This window comes from Thunnus maccoyii, chromosome 21 (genome assembly GCF_910596095.1).
Source record: "Thunnus maccoyii chromosome 21, fThuMac1.1, whole genome shotgun sequence".
Lineage (NCBI taxonomy): Eukaryota > Metazoa > Chordata > Actinopteri > Scombriformes > Scombridae > Thunnus > Thunnus maccoyii.
In genome coordinates this window covers 7,475,905-7,494,480 of record NC_056553.1, presented here as the reverse complement: position 1 = coordinate 7,494,480, position 18,576 = coordinate 7,475,905, and the positions used below count along the sequence as shown (strand labels likewise).

The 18,576-nt window shown below is 39.5% G+C and overlaps 1 protein-coding gene across 4 annotated transcripts in view; it reads right to left on the bottom strand.

Annotated features, from left to right (window-relative positions):
* Window positions 1–18,576, bottom strand: part of myo3a (myosin IIIA) — a 63,862-nt gene that overhangs the window by 5,492 nt on the left and 39,794 nt on the right. For all 4 annotated transcript variants that reach the window (XM_042400138.1, XM_042400136.1, XM_042400134.1 and 1 more), the window contains exons 19-33: window positions 18,210–18,357; window positions 16,733–16,886; window positions 16,189–16,277; window positions 15,936–16,065; window positions 15,260–15,342; window positions 10,040–10,120; window positions 9,712–9,917; window positions 9,469–9,580; window positions 8,001–8,163; window positions 7,834–7,920; window positions 7,622–7,745; window positions 6,119–7,484; window positions 5,872–6,016; window positions 996–1,087; window positions 230–270 (exon numbers count right to left, since the gene is read on the bottom strand). In XM_042400138.1, coding sequence (XP_042256072.1) covers window positions 230–270; window positions 996–1,087; window positions 5,872–6,016; window positions 6,119–7,484; window positions 7,622–7,745; window positions 7,834–7,920; window positions 8,001–8,163; window positions 9,469–9,580; window positions 9,712–9,917; window positions 10,040–10,120; window positions 15,260–15,342; window positions 15,936–16,065; window positions 16,189–16,277; window positions 16,733–16,886; window positions 18,210–18,357 — 3,021 coding nt within the window. The remainder of the gene's footprint in view (window positions 1–229; window positions 271–995; window positions 1,088–5,871; window positions 6,017–6,118; window positions 7,485–7,621; window positions 7,746–7,833; window positions 7,921–8,000; window positions 8,164–9,468; window positions 9,581–9,711; window positions 9,918–10,039; window positions 10,121–15,259; window positions 15,343–15,935; window positions 16,066–16,188; window positions 16,278–16,732; window positions 16,887–18,209; window positions 18,358–18,576) is intronic.

Below are 18,576 nucleotides of genomic sequence, written 5' to 3'. Positions count from 1 at the left end.
TCAGTGGATGGAAGTGAGGTGAAAGATGAGGCTAATTAATTTCACTGAGGGTGTACAGTATGTAATGCTGCAGATCGTTGAGTTTGGACCCAGACACCGTCCTTATGTTGGTGCAGGACTACAGTCATTACTCTGAACCAGGCACGCCAAGCAAGCAGGCAGCAGGCCAACCTTTTAAAACAGTGCAGATAGGTTGTTAAATTAGTTTAAAAATAAGAGCTGGACTTACTCGTCTTTCCTGGGCTTGCGTTTATCATCCTGGACGGACCGCTGAGTGGAGAGACAGAGCACAGATTAGTTCACGTCACATCAAAAACCCAAAGTCTCTGTGTTCAGAGTCGGTTTTGGAACAGTGGTTCCCAACCTTTTTGGCATGTGACCCCTGAATACAAAGGAATGTATCTACAAAGAGTAATTTTTATGGATGAATTCTGCTTTCCTATCCTCTTGCTCATCTCATGACTCCCCAGTGTGACTCCCACATTGGGAGCCCCTACACTACACCACTGTTGTAAAATAACAATAGATGCATTTCTAAAATATCAAATACCATTACCTTAAAGATTTTCACTGAATTTCTCTCCAGTATTAAATTCATAAAAGAGTAATAAAATTATTATTTGGTCAGCTATGTTATAAATAATATTAAAACTACTTATTTATCTCTTATTCTTTAATATGGTGTAATTATTGTTATTATATAAAAACACTGAAAATAAATCAAACCACCATAATTGTAAAAAACAAACTGCTAGAACTGATATTCCTCAAGTGGACTAAATAAACTCTGAAACATACGTATGAGACAACTTTGTAATGGTCTGAGCATAATGTATGTTGTAAAGAATACAGCAGAAAGAAAAGAAATTGCCAATCAATAGCGCATTGTGAAAGCCAATAGCCAGGAAAGCTGTTATAGAGTCACACGGCATCTGACTGTAAAGCTTGACTGTAGTAAGTATCTAAAATCGTTCACCAGCTTCTCTGTGACTCACATGAATCAGGTTGTAATAGGTGGAGTCCTCGGGTGTGTTGAGAGTCTTCGGCGGCTGGGTCCTGCGGGGGGTCCTCGACAATCTCTTGTCAGCTGAAAAGTAAGGAAGATGTTTAAGAACATCAGACGCTGGTATTGTGTGAACATTACTGTGCAGTTTAAGTTTGTCACTTTGCTTCATTTCTCAAACTGCTTTGTGTTGAGACAAAAGAGGCTCCACTTCTTCCTGTTGAAGGTGTGCACATGAGTGAACACTGAAAGGAAAAACTGACCCTCAAATACACATTTTACACATGATCAGTCTGCAATACTCAATTCGTTGTTGCAGTTATTTTTAGCCATGATAGCAGCATGGCTCTAAGTGGTCCACCACTTTGGTCCTGACTGAAATATCTCAACAATTGTTGGAGGGATTGCCATGATATTTTGTGAAGACATTCATATTCCCCTCAGGATGAATTGGAATTTTTTTATATCCAGTGCTATAATCAGGTCAGCTGACTGCCGTTAGCCGTAAGCACCTCCGTACTGCCTCACAGAACTGCTAGCATGTTAAATAAAGTGTTGTAATTTACTTTTTTTGATATAATCACATTCCCTTGATAATATTCCTATTTCCTACATTTCCTAGAATGCCCAAAGGCCATTTAGAAACCTTTTGTGAGGTTGCTGTCCATTAAACGTGGGTTTTTGGATATAGGCTATATAAATATGGGATAGGGAATTGATTGTTTTGTATAGATATGTTGGTTGAGAGACATTCATACAGTATATACTGTTATGCACTATTTTCATTATAAACTTTCCTGGAGCTGCACCAGAAATATTACATTATGATGACATTATGATACTTTTAGTGTATAATTCCTTATGAATAGTTTGTGTTTAGTGCTGTTTTGTATGTATTTTCTTGTTGAGTTTTGTGTTTCAGTGTATATGTATTGTTGAGTATTGTGTATATGCATTTTTATGCAGTTTAAAAGCCGATCTAGGGATGGGCATTGCAAGCTGGTTTAGGCTATAAATGCTGTGGTATTTAGCATTAGTTCAAGCTATATACTTGTCCCTATACAAATAAACATAAAATAAATTAGATGTACATGTGAAAAATACAATACTAGCCAACAAAAAATGGTCTTGAAATGCCATTTTCAGGAACATTGTGAGTGACTGGAACATTGTGAGTAAGTTCTTTCACCACAACATCCTTTTCCAGGTCATTTCCAACTTTATGACAAAACAAATCAGTCTTCCTCTTAGTGTTCTCCCTTTATTCCCCACAAAATTTGTTTGCCTTATGTTTTGTTTTATTTTGTCCAACTTCTCTCTGTTCCACTTCAAATTTAAGTGAAGGCGGTGCTAATGTCTGCTGAAAGCTGTGACCTTAACAAAATGACGTGAAGAGCCTTTTCTGGATTTGAAGGGGGTCAACAGATGTCAAGCAACAAAACTGACTATTTCAGTGATTAAACCTACAGTAACAGTCAGGTCATTTTAAATGGTTTGTCTATTATTTCAAAGTGCACCATCAGCCATCTTGCTGACACAGTTTGCAGCGGTCATCGAGGCCGATCATCATGATCAGATGGCTCGAGAGCTGTTGGGATCATTACACATAGCTGACAGAGACTGAGTGTGATGCTGACCTTTGACTCTGTTGTGCTTATTGAGCTGCCCTCCATACACACTCCAGTTTAACCCTAAGGCCTTTGACTGGTCTGGATTTTCCAACAGAGATTATGTGAAACAACCTTTGACACACATAAAGTGTCAGACAACTTTGTGATGATGCGTGTTCGATTCCCCTGCAAACTATTGAACGTAAAGTGAGAGGTGTGTTTGTGAACAGCTGTTTGTCACGCATGAAGTCTTCCATACTGTAGTGGATGTGTTGCAATCTATCATATTTGTCATTGCACTGTAACAATATCCCTCTAGGGGCATGTCTATGTTATTGCAATTATAAATATATTATAATGACCTTTGCTTGTTACTCATTATTAATCACTTGCTCATGCAGGGGGAAACACATGGCAAAAACAATCATGTGCAGAAGCGCTCAGGTAAAGGAGGTGAAAAGTTTGTAATATTATTGAACAACTCCATCTAAAGGTCACTATGTATTGCTCAAACAAAGTAAAGCCAATTTCACACACCCTCTTATTAATTCCCGCCATAATTGTTGGAAACGCTGGCTCACAAAACGTGATTAACATTTGATGACCTTTTCCCATGAAGAGCAATGTGACTGGCATTCCTCTGCTCTCTCTCTCATTGTGTTTGTCTGATTAAGTTTATTATGTCAGTGAAATTTATGAGGGCAGCTTTGGACTGAGAAATGACCAAGTGGGGCTAGAAAGCATAATTTTATAAGAGAGTTGCAATAGCCGTCGGAAATAACACAGATAATTCATTCTGCTTTATCTCAGGCCATGTGCTGCTCTAAAGAAAAGCCTGAAAAGGGCAAACATGCCCAGATTTAAGGAAGACTGTAACTCTGTGTTGACTAAGAGCCAAAATGTACTTCAAATATTGAGTTTATTAGCATGTGCATATTATTACATATTGCTGATGACTGTATTATTATGATAGTCCTGTTTATGATTAGTGGAATTATTTAGTTTATGTATGGATAGTGGGTTATTGCTCTCAAATATGCATATATTGAGTTACTGCTCATGTGCAGTTCATGATATAATCAACAGTGCTATCAGAATGAAAATATGACTAAAACATTAGAAGCGGGTAAACTAAGCTTAAGAGTAGAACAAAAATGATTTTTGTCAATATAATACTTTACACAGTATCATCATGAATGAGGACAGGTTGTACATTTCCAAATGTTCCCTTTCTGAGAGAAGCTCAGTGGGATTTACTGTGCGGATGGAAATGGAATACCTGAATGGATATGGAAGATAATGAACTGTCAGAACCTGATTGGATCTTCATTGGATGTGTGACTTAATTGGAAAAGTATCACTGAATATTAGAATATGGGTCAAAACCTTCTACTGAGTGGCTAACTAAGGGGCAAGTGATTTAAATTTGATTTCACCTCAACACTCCTAGGAGAGTCACATGGAGCACCCTGTTAACCGAATGGTTACTGCTCACGCCACATAACTGTACTGTCCCTGGTTTGATTCCAGCCAGGGACCCTTGTTGCATGTGATACCCACCTCTCTCTCCCCATGTTTCTGCCTTCTCACTGCCCACTGTCTAATAAAGGCATAAATGCCAAAAACATACAATAAAAATAAATAAAGTCAGGTGGAGCTGCTGTTTGTTGCTTTCACTTAAAGGAATAGTGAGATATTTTGGAAAATACACACCAGAGCAACATTTTCTGGTGGAGAGAAAGAGTTAGACGAGAAGATCAATACAACTCTCATGTCAGGCTGTTAAATATGAAGCTCCCAGCAGCTGGTTAGCTTGGCTTCACATAAACACTGTAAACAGGCAGAACCAGCTAACCTGGCTCCATCTAAAGGTAACAAAATCCACCAAACCAGCACCTCTAAAGTCCCTAAACATTCATTGTTAAACCGACTTAACGTTTGTAAATCACTGATGCAGGTGTTAAATTGTTTTCTGCTTATGCTGATTAGCACATATGGACGGGTGTTTGGTGCAAAATTGGAGGATGATCGAGGCTTTTCTCACTCAATCACTCGCCTTTTTAAAATTGGGTCTATAGTTTATGTGTCACTACAATATGTCGTTGTTAACTGAGCAGTTGCTGTTCAGCAAAAGGTGCACTGACTTACTTTAAGTTATGATTACGTTTTGTCAACTAAAACACTTGTGTTATGATATGTTTAGGATTAGGATAAACTAAGGAAAGCATGATTCTGTCTTGCTCCATAAAGGGCACACAACTGTCTGCACTGGCACCGAATGTTGTAAATGTCTGATGTTAATTGTGAGCTGGGAATCATCTAATATTGACTCAATTTGTGGGATACTAGATTGCTTATATGAATATTCATATCAAATCAGATTAAAATCTCATTTAAATTTGAGAATCAAACACATAGTACACATACCTCTTCAAAAGATGTTGTAATCCTACAATCTTTTTGTAATATAATTAAAAAATACACAGAAGATGAAATGAGTGGCAGAATAATCATGGTGCCAATCAAGGAGAGGCAATCATTGGTTTTATTACATAATTATTTTTCTTGGGCAACTGAACACCATAACAATGACATTTAAGCTGCCAGCTCTGTTTTGTGACGTGAACTTTCCATTTGCTGTCTTCTGTTGCTCACCTCCCCAAAAGCAATTACACCTATCCCTGTGCAAATCAAATTCTATTTTTGATGACACATCGGGTTGAGAGACGCTTTTTCTGTTTTGCCACTTGACTTTCCCAGGTTTACTGATCTAATCAAGCCCTCACGAGAGAGAAGAGAAAGGACGCCGTCCATTGATAACATCACCTTCTACTGTGAAAAGACGGTAAAAGCTCTCTGTGTCTTTTTCTACATCGAGAAATTAGGATCACGTGGAAACGGCACACTGGCACACACCTGTAACTTTGAGATACTAACCCTACCTACCCCAAATCTTGGACATTTATAATTAAATACTGAAGATAATCCCTTTTTTTCTTTTTAGTGTGGCAGGAAATGACTCAGTTGCAGTGAATGTGTCCCAACTCCACTTTGTACTGTGTGTCTATTGTTCAAATACTCTCTGAAAGATGGAGAGACTTTAAGAAAACAGGCTGTCAATCTCTCTTAATTATCTGATGGTTCAGGGCTTCAAAAACACAACCAAAAATGTACATTAACCTCCATGCTGACACTATGCATTATATGTATTGCTTTACAATCTGTTTTTTTTCACAGAGCCAATCTCACTTATCTTACTTGACTGGTGATTCTGGGACGCGTAGCCATTTATTGCTTTTCCTCTCACAAACATGCCATTGTTCTCAGGGTTTGATTGATGGGCCTGGATGATCTCGTTCAACTTCTGCTGCAGGGATACAAAGTCCTGAGAAGTCTTTGCGATCTGTTGAAGAGATTGGACAACAACAATATACGAGAAGATTAAAATGAAAAGTCGGAGGGATGATTAGCTGCAACAAAATGTGTTTAAAGCTATTACTGAAACCTCTTTTGAGAAGTTCTCTAGTTGCTCAGCTTCTTTCTGCGTTGCTTCCTTGTTGGCCTTCAGGTTCTTCCTTTCCTTGTACCCTCTGAAGTTACTCTGGATCTTCACTGCAGCGTGCTCTTCCTCCAGTCTTTCTTTTTCAGCGTCTGTCTCCTCTTTATGTTCTATCACAATTTCAGTAACATCCAGGGCCTCGTCCTCCTCTTCCTCCTCTTTAGTTCCTTCTTCTGCATCACTGGTAAAAACAGCTTCTTCCTCTGTTTTGTCCTTTGTCTTTTGTGCTTCTCTTTCTGCTTTCAGTTTCTTTCGCTCCCGATGGCCTCTGAAGTTACTTTGAAGGACAGTAGCAGCTTTTTCCTCCTCATCCAGTCCCTCTGGGTTCTCAACAGACACGTCCTGCTGGGAGTCTGGCACTGATTCTTCTGTCTGCATCACCTCTTCTTCCTCTTCCTGAGATTCTGGAGTTACCTCTTTTTCCTTCTTCCTTTTCGGAGGGATCTTTCCTTCCTCCTCGAGTCGTTTGCGCTCCTTGTGGCCACGAAAGTTACTCTGAAGCACCACAGCTGCTTTGGTCTCGTCCGGGTCATCTGCCTTGACATCACTTGCAGAAACATCTGCTGCTTCTTGTTCTTCTGTTGATTCTTCTTCTTTTTCTGTCTCTGTTGGTGCTTCAGCTGTGGGTACATCTTCCTCGCTTGTTGGGCTGCTCGCTGTCAGCGCTTCTTCTTCACCTGTTGGGCTTTTTGGGCTTTTCCTGGCTGGGATCTTGCCTTCTTCCTGCAACTTCTTCCTCTCTTTGTGACCTCTGAAATTACTCTGGAGTACGGTGGCAGCCTTGGTTTCCTCCTCTAAGTTGACTTCTTCATCTGCTGCAGTGTTGTCCTGTCTATTCTCCATCTTGTCCTCTTCTTGCCCTTCCTCTCCAGCATCTGCTGCCAGTGCGTCCTCAATCACCATCTCATCTGCCACCTCTGTATGCTCTTCATCTTCTGGCACCTGTGTATGATCACTGTCATCATTCTCCTCCGCTTCATAAGTGCTTTCTTCATCTTCATCATTCTCCTCTTGTTTATCATCTGTCTTTTCCTCTTGCTCTTCTTTGCTGGTAGGCTCTTGCTCACCTTCTTCTTCTTCCAACACTGTGTTTGGAGGTAACTCTAGCTCAGCCCCAGCCATTGTCTTTTTTCTCTCCTTAAACTTTTTCCTCTCTTTGTAGCCCCTGAAGTTGCTCTGGAGAACCACGGCAGCCTTAGTTTCCTCTTCCTCGTTGGGAGCATCGTCTTCATCGGTGCTCTTCTCTAGTTCAGACATCTGTTCCTCCTTTTCTTTCAGAGCTTTCTCAGCTTTTTCCTTCTCTTTGGCTTCCCTAGAAACAAAATGGGTACATCTTGATCTATGATGTCTTTCAGTTCTTTATGTTTAGTTGTAACACTTTTGATTTTGTCCTGACTCATGAATTTATTTTTTCAGTGCCATATTATGTGAATTTCCTGTCTCTCATACCGTTTTCTTTTGAAGCTTTTTCTTTCCTTGTGCCCTCTGTAGCGAGCTTGAATCTTGGTTGCCGCTTTATTCTTCTCGTCTACCAACTCCTTGTATTTCTTTTTTGCCAGATAGCCCCTGCAAACTGAAGAGGAAGACGAGAGAAACCAATAAAATACAAACCAAGCTTGGATTGTTAAAGACTGAACTGATTCCACCTAAAATTTTCTTACCAGCCTGAAACTGGGTGATAAAGGCCTCAAACTTTGCTTTGTTTTTGTCATCAGCGACCCTCTTCCGAGCTTTATGACCTCTGTAAGCTGGACATTAAAGCATAAATTACCATGACTGTGATTGATGATTTGGTAATCTTCTAATAGATCATGTACGGTTCACTAACCTGACTGCAGCACCAAAGCACTCTGTTCTCGCTCTCTCAATATCCGGCGGTACCGTTTGGCCCCCATCCAGCCTCGGACGTAAGCCTGGAGCACAATGATTCGTTGTGTGGCCTGCTGCACCATCAGATTCAGATGTTCAACATGGTAGTACTTGAGAAAAACCTGAGAGCCAGGACACATAAAGCACTTAATCAACTTTACATGCCCTTTCTACAATGTGAATTCAGAGTCAACTACAGAGTCAGTTGAGCAGCTTTGGAACCACATTTCACATTTGCTAACATTGTGGGGACAAATAGCAACTTTTCTCCCTGTGTAACTTCTGCTTAAGTTTCAATCTATGTGACTGACGCGAGAAATCTGTTAAATCACAAGTCTCCAGCCTCGTTTTACCTCAAACCACCCCACTTAACTCAATGCACTGACTGCCACTCACTGCACACTCCCAGAAGTTACAAACTCAACCCTCTAAGCCAGTGAGTCACTTTCCTTCCAAAACCTTTGTTTGTGTGAGAGAAAAAATGTAGATACAGACTTTTCACCCACATAATTTTAATCTTTTCAGTTAATATTCCATAGATTAGTTTGAAAGTTTAACTGATTATTTTTTATTGCATTATATTTTCATGCATACATTAACAATGTAATTTAGAATGACAACCTAATTTACTTTATTTATTCAATTATTTCTTTATTGCTAGTGTTCTGATTTGTAATATTTCCTTTCACATCACATGATCCATCATCCATGCAACCGTTAATTCATCTTTGATTGCAATTAACAAATTGTTGGAACGGCCTTTTGGATCCTGTGTTTAAATGTGCTTCAGATGTTCCATGAGACAACGCCACCACTATCACTGTAGTTTTTTTTGTTGTTGTTTTTAAAAAGCACTCACACAAACAAGTAGCTTCCTTTTACTAAGGTGCCACCTGATTGTAACAGAGTGCAGTCTAGCACATAATGTCCTTTCTCATGCTTGTCTTGACTTGCTGGAAAAATTCAGTTTCTTGTGTGACTTTCCCAAAAAATCTTAACAGGTTCTATAATACATTTGTAGAGTTTGAGATGTGAAGTGTTACTGAATTGCATGGCCTTCATGACTATTATGTGGACAAAATAATAAGACTGTATTATCGAGACAAGTTCACAGGGACTTTTTCTCGGGTCAGTACTATTTCCAGAGGCCATTGAACGTTCTGATTTGACCACTTTGATGATCAGTCTTTCATGTACTAAACATTTGTAAAGGCCTCATTGTGTTGCTAAAAGGCACTTCAGTAAGGAGTTATAATTTCCTCCTACTCACTGAGCCAGGATGCTGCACAAATTACAGTAAGTATACTAGAGGCTGAAAAGGGGGTTTATTAATGTCAATAGCCCATGCTGCTTTAGTTCCTTTGAACTTTACACATGTAGAGCTGAATTACAATAAATTCAATTCAAATAAAATATCACTCTTTTACCTTAGTCTTCCCCATCGCCCAGTTCTCCAGCTTGGCCTTCTCCAGTATTGCAGCACATGTTTCTGGAGTCGCCGCTGGTTCCTCATGAGCATGGAAAGCCAAGATGTAATACCTGAAACAATCAGCCCAGTCAGCTGCACACTAACACGAGGACCGACAAACATAATGCATGGATTTTTGTTTGATTAACATCACTTAAACCACCCCTAAAATGGACCCGGTGTGAGGTGAGAGCCTGCTGACCTCTTTATGAAGTTGGCAAAGAGGATGCGGTGAGAGTAGCCCTGCCGTCTGATCTTGGCAGTCTCCAGAACCCCGGTGTATCGCAGCTGAACCAGGACCTTCTCCCGGTCAAACTTGTTGGCTTGGCGATCGTTATTTGGTTTGATACAGCGCACAAAGTGGGGCTGCCCTGCCACCATCTTGGACAGCAGGTCCATCAGAGAGTACTAGAAGGGGTATAAGTAAGAACAGCAGAGTGAAACCCTTTAGACAGCTTGAGTTTTGGTAGGAAAGACTTTGGAAACACCTGTATTGAAATAAGAGCAACAAAGACAGAATAAATTCTTACTCTGAAGTAGGATGCCACTGTTTGTGTCCTCATGTTAGTGGTTTCTCTCGGGTGGTAAGGTGTATCTCCAGGGTCACCCGGCTGAACAAACAAACATCCAGCTTATCAAAAAACAAAATAAATCATGCTATACTGTATGGGTAACTACAGTACACTCTACACACTAATTACATACAACTTTATGGGATACATTTGGTACAGTGCACATAAGGCCACCTACAGTAGGTAGTTGAACACAAGACGACGAAATAAGGACACCAAACTAATGTTAATGTGCAGTATTAGCAACTGTGCCAACTGAAGCACACCTGTTGGAGTTTCACATCTTTAGAGTTGTAATGGAGGCCACATTTACATTACACTTTTATTTGTATACTGTGTCTTTATCAAAGCTTTTTATCTTTTTTTTTTTTTGAAAAATCACCAATCACCGTTTGCTTTTGTATTGTGTCATCAAGAGGCACATGAAGCAAGCGTTTTTTTTCAGGAGTGAACTTTAATTCCCGAGAAGGCTGCAAAAGAGACGCATAAAATGTATAAACAAAAAACGAATGCCAATTCAAGAGAATGATCTGCATGAGTACATGACTTCAAACGTGTTATTTTCATGGAAAAACAAAACTAGAAGCATGAAAAATGCCATAATTAACTACATATGTATGCGCTTAGAAATAGAATTACAGTACAGCTATCTCTAAAGACATCACAGAATGTTACATCAATATGAATTTAATAAATTACATATAAAATATATTAAACTGATACTGCATCTAACATGTTTTTAAATTCAACAAGCTCCACATCTAACACTCAGCACTAAAACACTGGGGAGAACCACCTTTATAGCAAGCCATCAGCCTAATACTACTGTTTGTAGCATTTTGAACGCTCATTGTGGCTTAAGAGCAAAGCCTTTGATGAGCTTTTTTTCTAAAATGTGCAGATGAATGGAAATAGATTTGATGACTCATCAAACACAGTGCATTTAAATGTAGCTACTGTCAGTTGCTTTCAGGTGAACAAATTGCCTGAGGTCTTACATTTAGCAGGCACTGCAATCGTGTCACAATGTGAACTAATTCACTAAAGTAAGTCATATGATGAAATTACCAGGAGTTTTATTTGGCAACTCAAAGAGACTCAGGCTGGTTATTGAATGCTTGGAGTGCAACATTCAAAGTTTTAAGACACTTTAAAGCAAATTTTAAAACTTTAATTCACTATGCAAGTGATTTTACTTGAATGAGTTACTAGTATGAGGCGTGGTGCTATAAACAGAAAAATATACCACAGCGATAGATATGAAAGAAACCAAAAGAACACTTAATTGAGTTGCAGAAGTGTTTATACATTCTACAAAGCAAGGTTGCACTTGTATGCACACATGCATGAGCAAACTGTGCATACAGACTTTGTGGATAAGGTGAAAATCGTCTACACAGGATTTAGTAGAAACTGGCTCTACTAGACATACAGACCACTAAATTTGGATTCACTTGTACATTTTAGAGCAGGAGTGAGGGTGACTATGTTGGTAAAATAATACTTAGACACAAACTATATGGAAATATATTCATTACCTCACTGAAAGAAAAGGAACTGTATAATGTTAGCACTCCCATCTTTACGATAGAAATGCGTTGACAGAAAGAGAGATGAGGAAAAGGGAAACAAACAGGTAAGAAAAAGAAAAAGAAACTATGGTCACAGTTGGGTAAAAAAAAAAAGTAGGAACATAAATGGAAAACACAAGAGAACCTGAATTGTTATTCAAGAGCAGTTCATGACTAATTCGAAAGCCTTGTTCTTAATCTCTCTCACCCAACCTGGAAAACATTACAGCCAATTCTATTTGTTATAGTGTACCGTCCTCCTGGCCTGTACTCTGAATTTTTATCTGAATTCTCAGAGTTTTTATCAAGTTTAGTCCTTAAGTACAGATAAAGTAATTATAGTAGGTAGTTTCATTATTCATGGAATGTCGATAATGAAAGCCTTACCACTGTGTTTTTCTCATTATTAAACTCAATTGGCTTCTCTCAGAGTGTAAATAAACTCACGCACAGTTTTAACCACGTCCTTAATCTTGTTCTGGCATATGGCATCGAAATTTAACATTTAATAGTCTTTCCACAGAATCCTATTTTATCAGACCATTATTTAATAACTTATGAATTCCCTATTACAGGACTACACACCATTAGACAAAAATGTCTTCACTAGATGTCTGTCTGATAGTGCTGTAGCTAAATTTAAGGAAGCGATTCCATCATCCATTTAATTCAATGCCATGTCTCAATACAACAGAGGACTCTTATGCTATAACTTTAGTCCCTCCCAAATTGATCATCTTTTGATAGTGCTGCAGGCTCACTGCAAATTACACTCAACTCAACTCTACTCCATTGCCCCTCTAAAAAGAAGATAATAAAACAAAAGAGGTTAGCTTCATGGTATAACTCCCAAACCCACAAATTAAAGCAAACATCATGAAAATTTGAAAGGATATGTTGTTCCATCAAACTGGAAGAATCTCGCTTAGTGTGGCAAGATAGTCTTAAAACATATAGGAAGGCCCTCTGTAATGCCAGAACCTCCTATTACTCATCATTAATAGAGGAGAATAAAAACAGTCCTAGGTTCCTTTTCAGCTCTTTGGCCAGGCTGATAAAGAGTCATAACTCTATTGATCCATGTATTCCTATAGCTCTTGGTAGTAACGACTTCATGAGCGTCTTTAATGATAAATTTCTAACTATTAGAGACAAAATTCATCACCTAGAGCCCTCAACAGGCACTGGTTTATGCTCAAACACAGGAACCTTAGAAACAGCTGTAAAACCTGATACATATTTAGACTGTTTTTCTTTCCTGAACTAACTTCAATGATTTCTTCATCTAAACCATCAACCTGTCTCTTAGACCCCATCCCAACTAGGCTGCTTAAGGAAGTCTTAACCTTAGTGAGCACTTCTTTAATAGATATTATCAATCTGTCTTTATTAACAGGCTATGTACCACAGTCCTTTAAAGTAGCTGTAATTAAACCTCTTCTTAAAAAGCCTACTCTTGATCCAGGTGTTTTAGCCAACTATAGACCTATATCTAACCTTCCATTTCTCTCTAAGATCCTTGAGAAAGCAGTCACCAATCAGTTGTGTGACTTTCTACATAACAATAGTTTATTTGAGGATTTTCAGTCAGCATTCAGAGTGCACCGTAGCACGGAGACAGCACTGGTGAAAGTTACAAATGACCACCTAATTGCATCGGACAAAGGACTTCACTCTGTACATGTTGGATCTTAGTGCTGCAATTGACACCATTGACAATCACATCCTATTACAGAGACTGGAACATTTAAATGGCATTAAAGGTACTGCACTAAGCTGGTTTAAGTCCTATTTATCAGATTGATTTCAGTTTGTACACGTTAACAATAAATCTTTCATCTTCTTAAAAGTTAGACTCGGAGTTCCACAAGGTTCTGTGCTTGGACCAATACTATTCACCCTTATATATGCTTCCTTTCAGTAATATTAGTAGGAAACACTCCATAAATTTTCATTGTTATGCAGATGATATCCAATTATGTTTATCAATGAAGCCTGATGAAACCAGTTAATCAAACTCCAAGCATGCCTTAAGGACATAAACACCTGGATGATCTGCAATTTTCTGTTATTAAACTCAGACAAAACTGAAGTTATTGTGCTTGGCCCTAAGCACCTTAGAAACACATTATCTAATGATATAGCTACTCTTGATGGCATTACCCTGGCCTCCAGCACCTCTGTAAGAAATCTGGGAGTTATCTTTGATCAGGATATGTCCTTCAACTCCCACATAAAACACATTTCAAGGACTGCCTTTATTCACTTACGTAACATTGCAGAAATGAGGCACAACCTGTCTCAAAAAGATGCAGAAAAACTAGTCCATGCATTTGTTACTTCTAGGCTGGATTATTGCAATTTCTTATTATCAAGCTGCCCTAACAAGTCTCTAAAGACTCTCCAGCTGGATCAGAATGCAGCTGCACCAATACTGACAAGAACTAGAAAAAGAGATCATATTTTTCCCATTTTAGCTTTGCTGCACTGGCTCCCTGTAAAATCCAGAAGAGAATTTAAAATCTTTCTCCTCACTTACAAAGCCCTTAATGGTCAGGCACCATCATATCTCAAAGTACCCTATTACCCCACTGGAACACTGTGCTCCCAGTATGCAGCTTACTTGTGGTTCCAAGAGTCTCCAAAAGTAGAATAGGAGGCAGAGCCTTCAGCAATCAGGCTCCTCTCCTGTGGAGCTATCTTTCAGTTTCAGTCCGGGGGGTCAGACACCCTCTCTACGTTTAAGAGTAGGTGTAAAACTTTCCTTTTTGTTAAAGTTTATGGTTAGGGTGAGACAGGCCTGCCTTGGACCAGCTCTTGGTTATGCTGCTATAGGCCTAGACTGCCAGGGGACTTCCCATGATGCACTGAGCTCCTCTCTCCTCCTCTCCCTCTCCATCTGTATGCATTCATGTACCATTAATGCATGTTACTAACTCAGCATCTCTTTCTCTCCCATAGTTTTGTACTTTAATGTCTCATTTCTCTCTCCTCCTGTTGCTTTCTGCAGGTATTTCTGCCTCCAGCAGAGTCTGTAGAATCTGGATCTGTGATTGCAGGCCACCCACAGCCCCTGTGATCCTGCTAAACACCCACTGCTACAATTATTATTATTATTATTATTATTATTATTATTATTATTATTATTATTATTATTATTACTATACATCTGTATGTGGAACTTGCATTGTGCTATGCTCTCTTCCCTCCTACTCTCGCTCTCTTTCTCTGTCCCCTCCCCCCCTCTCTCTTTCTCTCTCAACCTAACCAGTCGAGGCAGATGGCCGTCCAACCAGAGCCTGGTTCTAGAGCCTGGAGGTTTCTTCCTGTTAAAAGGGAGTTTTTCCATGCCACTGTCACCAAGTACTTGCTCATAATATTGCGGTTGTATTATTGAGTAATGTACGGTCTAGACCTGCTCTACATATATGAAAAGTGCCCTGAGATCATTTCTGTTATGATTTGGCACTATAGAAATAAAATTGACTTGACTTGACTTGACTTCTTGGCTTTGGTAGTGAGCTAAAAACAATATCAAACAACTTTTCAGGGGAAGTTCTCGATGTGGGAGATAATACAGTGATAACGCAGACAGAGCTGTAAATACCTTGGCGAAGGTGATGGTGCGTGTCGGAGTCCGTGGGCTGCGCATTGTGTTTATGGCTTTACCCTTGGTGTGGGCAAGGTTGCCTGTGAGATAAACAAAGAGAGGATGAGAGTCAGTTGGCGAACTGTTCTTACTCACCGGGGGAGAGTCATACATTTGGGAATCATCCACAGAAACAGACCTGTATGCATATTTTTATCAGGCTGTTTAGCATAAAGAAGTCTAGAATTCTGGGAACGGGCTGATACTGATGATACTTTAAAACTTAAGTCAATAAACTCAGTGGATCAGATACAAGAAGTCCAGTAATCTTGCCATATATATATATATAGTTTAGGTAATTGGAAACAACCTCACACTGACATGAAACACTGATGCTCAATGCAGGAGCTTTAACACTACTTTAAAAGAGTGATTATGTGATTATTGGCTTTGTGATTCGATTTTGACAGAGTTGGCGGCCTGCTCTGCCAACAAAGGACTCTCTCACTGCCAAGGCCAACTTGTTACAACAAAAGTCTGGCAGCTAAGAGGGGAAAGCCTCCTATAAACGGAAACAATAGCCCGTTGTTTTACTTTAAGCATGTATTTAGCGCTGCTCAAAAGGTTGTGCTTCCGTCTTATTCCTCTTTTCTTCCACTTCCTGTAAGTTGTTAATACCAGGTGTCCTCTTTACCTGTTTTGGTGAGGGGATGGGTAACGAGCTTGCGAATAAGCTCGTTCTCTGACGACCTCAGCAGCAGGACGATATCAGCTGGTAGCATGTCTCTGTTCTTGGCCAAGAAGCCTGCAGCATTGTAAATCACCTTAGAGTTTGGTAGAGAGGGAAAATGCGTATGTAAGAGGCTAACACAGCTTCGGCTTGAGATAAAAACATGAATACAAATATCAAGTCAAATCCGAGTGGACAGACTGGGACAAATAATTACCTTTCCAGCATAGTGGTGAATACCAAAGCCAAGGTCAACCCTCTTTGGTCTCCAGAAGCTTTTGGTCTTCAAGTTATCTTCAAATTTCTCTAAAACAGCCAATAACATACCTGTTACTTACAACCATCCAAGGTTATGTAAGTGAGATTAATAACTAAGAATGACATATCTGAAGTACCTTATACCTGCACTGTGAGAAAACTACCTTATTTAAACATGATTAGATGCTTCTTAATATTGTTTTGACACTTTGCTTGGTGGAAATAAACCATATCTTCTGTTCTGATCGCCAGAAACAAGGGATGAGATTTGGTTCAGTCCTTCAGGTGTTAGATTTCAGATTATAAATTAGTCCAAAAAGTTAGCTTCTCCTTCATTTTTCATGTTAAATTGGCTTAAGGTATTTGAATAAAAACTCTGTCCCCATGCTAAAAAATGTGATACTTTGCATGATCCGCCAACATTTCCTGGGCAAAAATAAAGGCTGTAGAAAATGAATGAACCCCAACACAGATTTTCTCCTGTCATAGCTGAAGAGACTGACCTACGAGGGTCTGATCAGTGGCCTGTGGAAATCGACTCTCCTCATCCAGAAGAGACAGCATCCCCATGGGCTTCTGCAAGAACAGGTCCAGGAGGGGCCGGTTGTCTTCATACTCAATCATCCGAGCATCCACCTCTTCATTGAGGTATTCATCCTGTAGAGCAGTGGGAGACATGGTGATGAATTTAATCATTTGTTTAAAGACAGTTGAATTATTTGTGGAAGGAGATCTTCTAAATATGAAGTTTCACTTTAATGTAGCCTGGTATTGGTTTTTTAGTTGACAAGTATTGAGAATTTGTTTAGGTTTTTTTTACTTGGAGATATTATATTCCTTGATGACGATTTTCCATCCTAACCAGCCACTTTATACTCACTTTTATCTTTACTTTCCTCATGTCATGCTTGATTATTCTAAAATCTAGAGTAAGAGTGCATACTGGAGACATCTGAAATTATAAATCGGCTGTGAGCCCTCCATTGACAAAATTAATTTGTTGCCTTTTATTTGGTTTTAGTTGGTGACACACTCCCCTTCCCCCATTCCGATATATCTGGTCTGGAGGGCAAAGCGAGCTTTAGATCTCTACTTTATACTGAGCTAACCTGATCACATCAGGTTGACTGACTCTTAGAGCTTCCTTGTATGACTCAGCAACATCATCGGAGAGACAGATTTCTATTCATGGAAGAAAAGGAAAAAATGGGGAAAAATCAAATCAAATCAATGTGCTTATTCTAGCATGAAATGCACACTGTGAAGTAAACAAACCACATGAGGGAATCTGCAGGGATGCAGATAAGACTGGGGCAATACTGTGTGTAACCACAAATGGAAACATATATGTAAACATGTAGTATACAGTAGGTGTATAATTAAGTCATGTTTCAGTGCAGGAAAGAGGAAGACATAAAAGTATTTGAGGAGTTATTCCTTTTTACATCCACCACAGCCCGATTATTTCAGATTATGTGATGCCTATTAATCCCAGCAGCACAGTATAATTCCTTTACGCTCAGTATATATGGCGGCAATATAGGACAAATGTATTTCTGGGCCTGGTGCCAACAATACCCAGGAGTGAGTTTAAGTCCAACACTAACTGTCTTCATCTCCTAATTGACCCTCGTTTGGGATGATTTATAGCTCCTCTCCATGGGTGAGACCAAATCATTTAACATTAGCAAACTATTCTCTGCCCCCCAAGGCAAAACACACCCACGAGACCACATAAAGGGAGACTCATGAACCTCGTTCTCCCGTAAATAAAGACAGCAGCATATTTTACCCTTGCCATCACTCTTAAAGCGCTGGGTGAAAAACGATGACATGTTATCGCCATTTAGATGGAAATGAGGTAGTACAGAGGTGAAAAATGCATACAAAGTGCTTCCCAGGACGTATTCAAGTACTCAGAAAGCATTCTTTGATTTCAGTGATAAGTTAAGACGGATGCGAGTGTGGGCGGTACTTCACCTGTTCCCAAGCGAATATGTGCTGGTTGAAGTAAAACTGGATCTGCTCGTTGGCGATGTTGATGCAGAGTTGCTCGAAAGAGTTCTTCTTGAAGTTCTCAAAACCGAAGATGTCCAGGATGCCGATGTTCAAGCCCTTGTCATCCTCTCTGGAGGTGAGAAGAATGAAACGTTTTTGAATTAGCCATGTGAGCAGCATGGCTCAAGGGATGGGGAGGTCAGTCTGTCGGTCAGTCCACTACTTTGATCCAGACTGAAATATATCAACAACTCCTTGATGGATTCCCATCAAATTTTGTACAGACACCCATGGTGCCCAGAGGATAGAGGATAACGACTTTGGTGATCCCCTGACTTTTCCTCTAGCG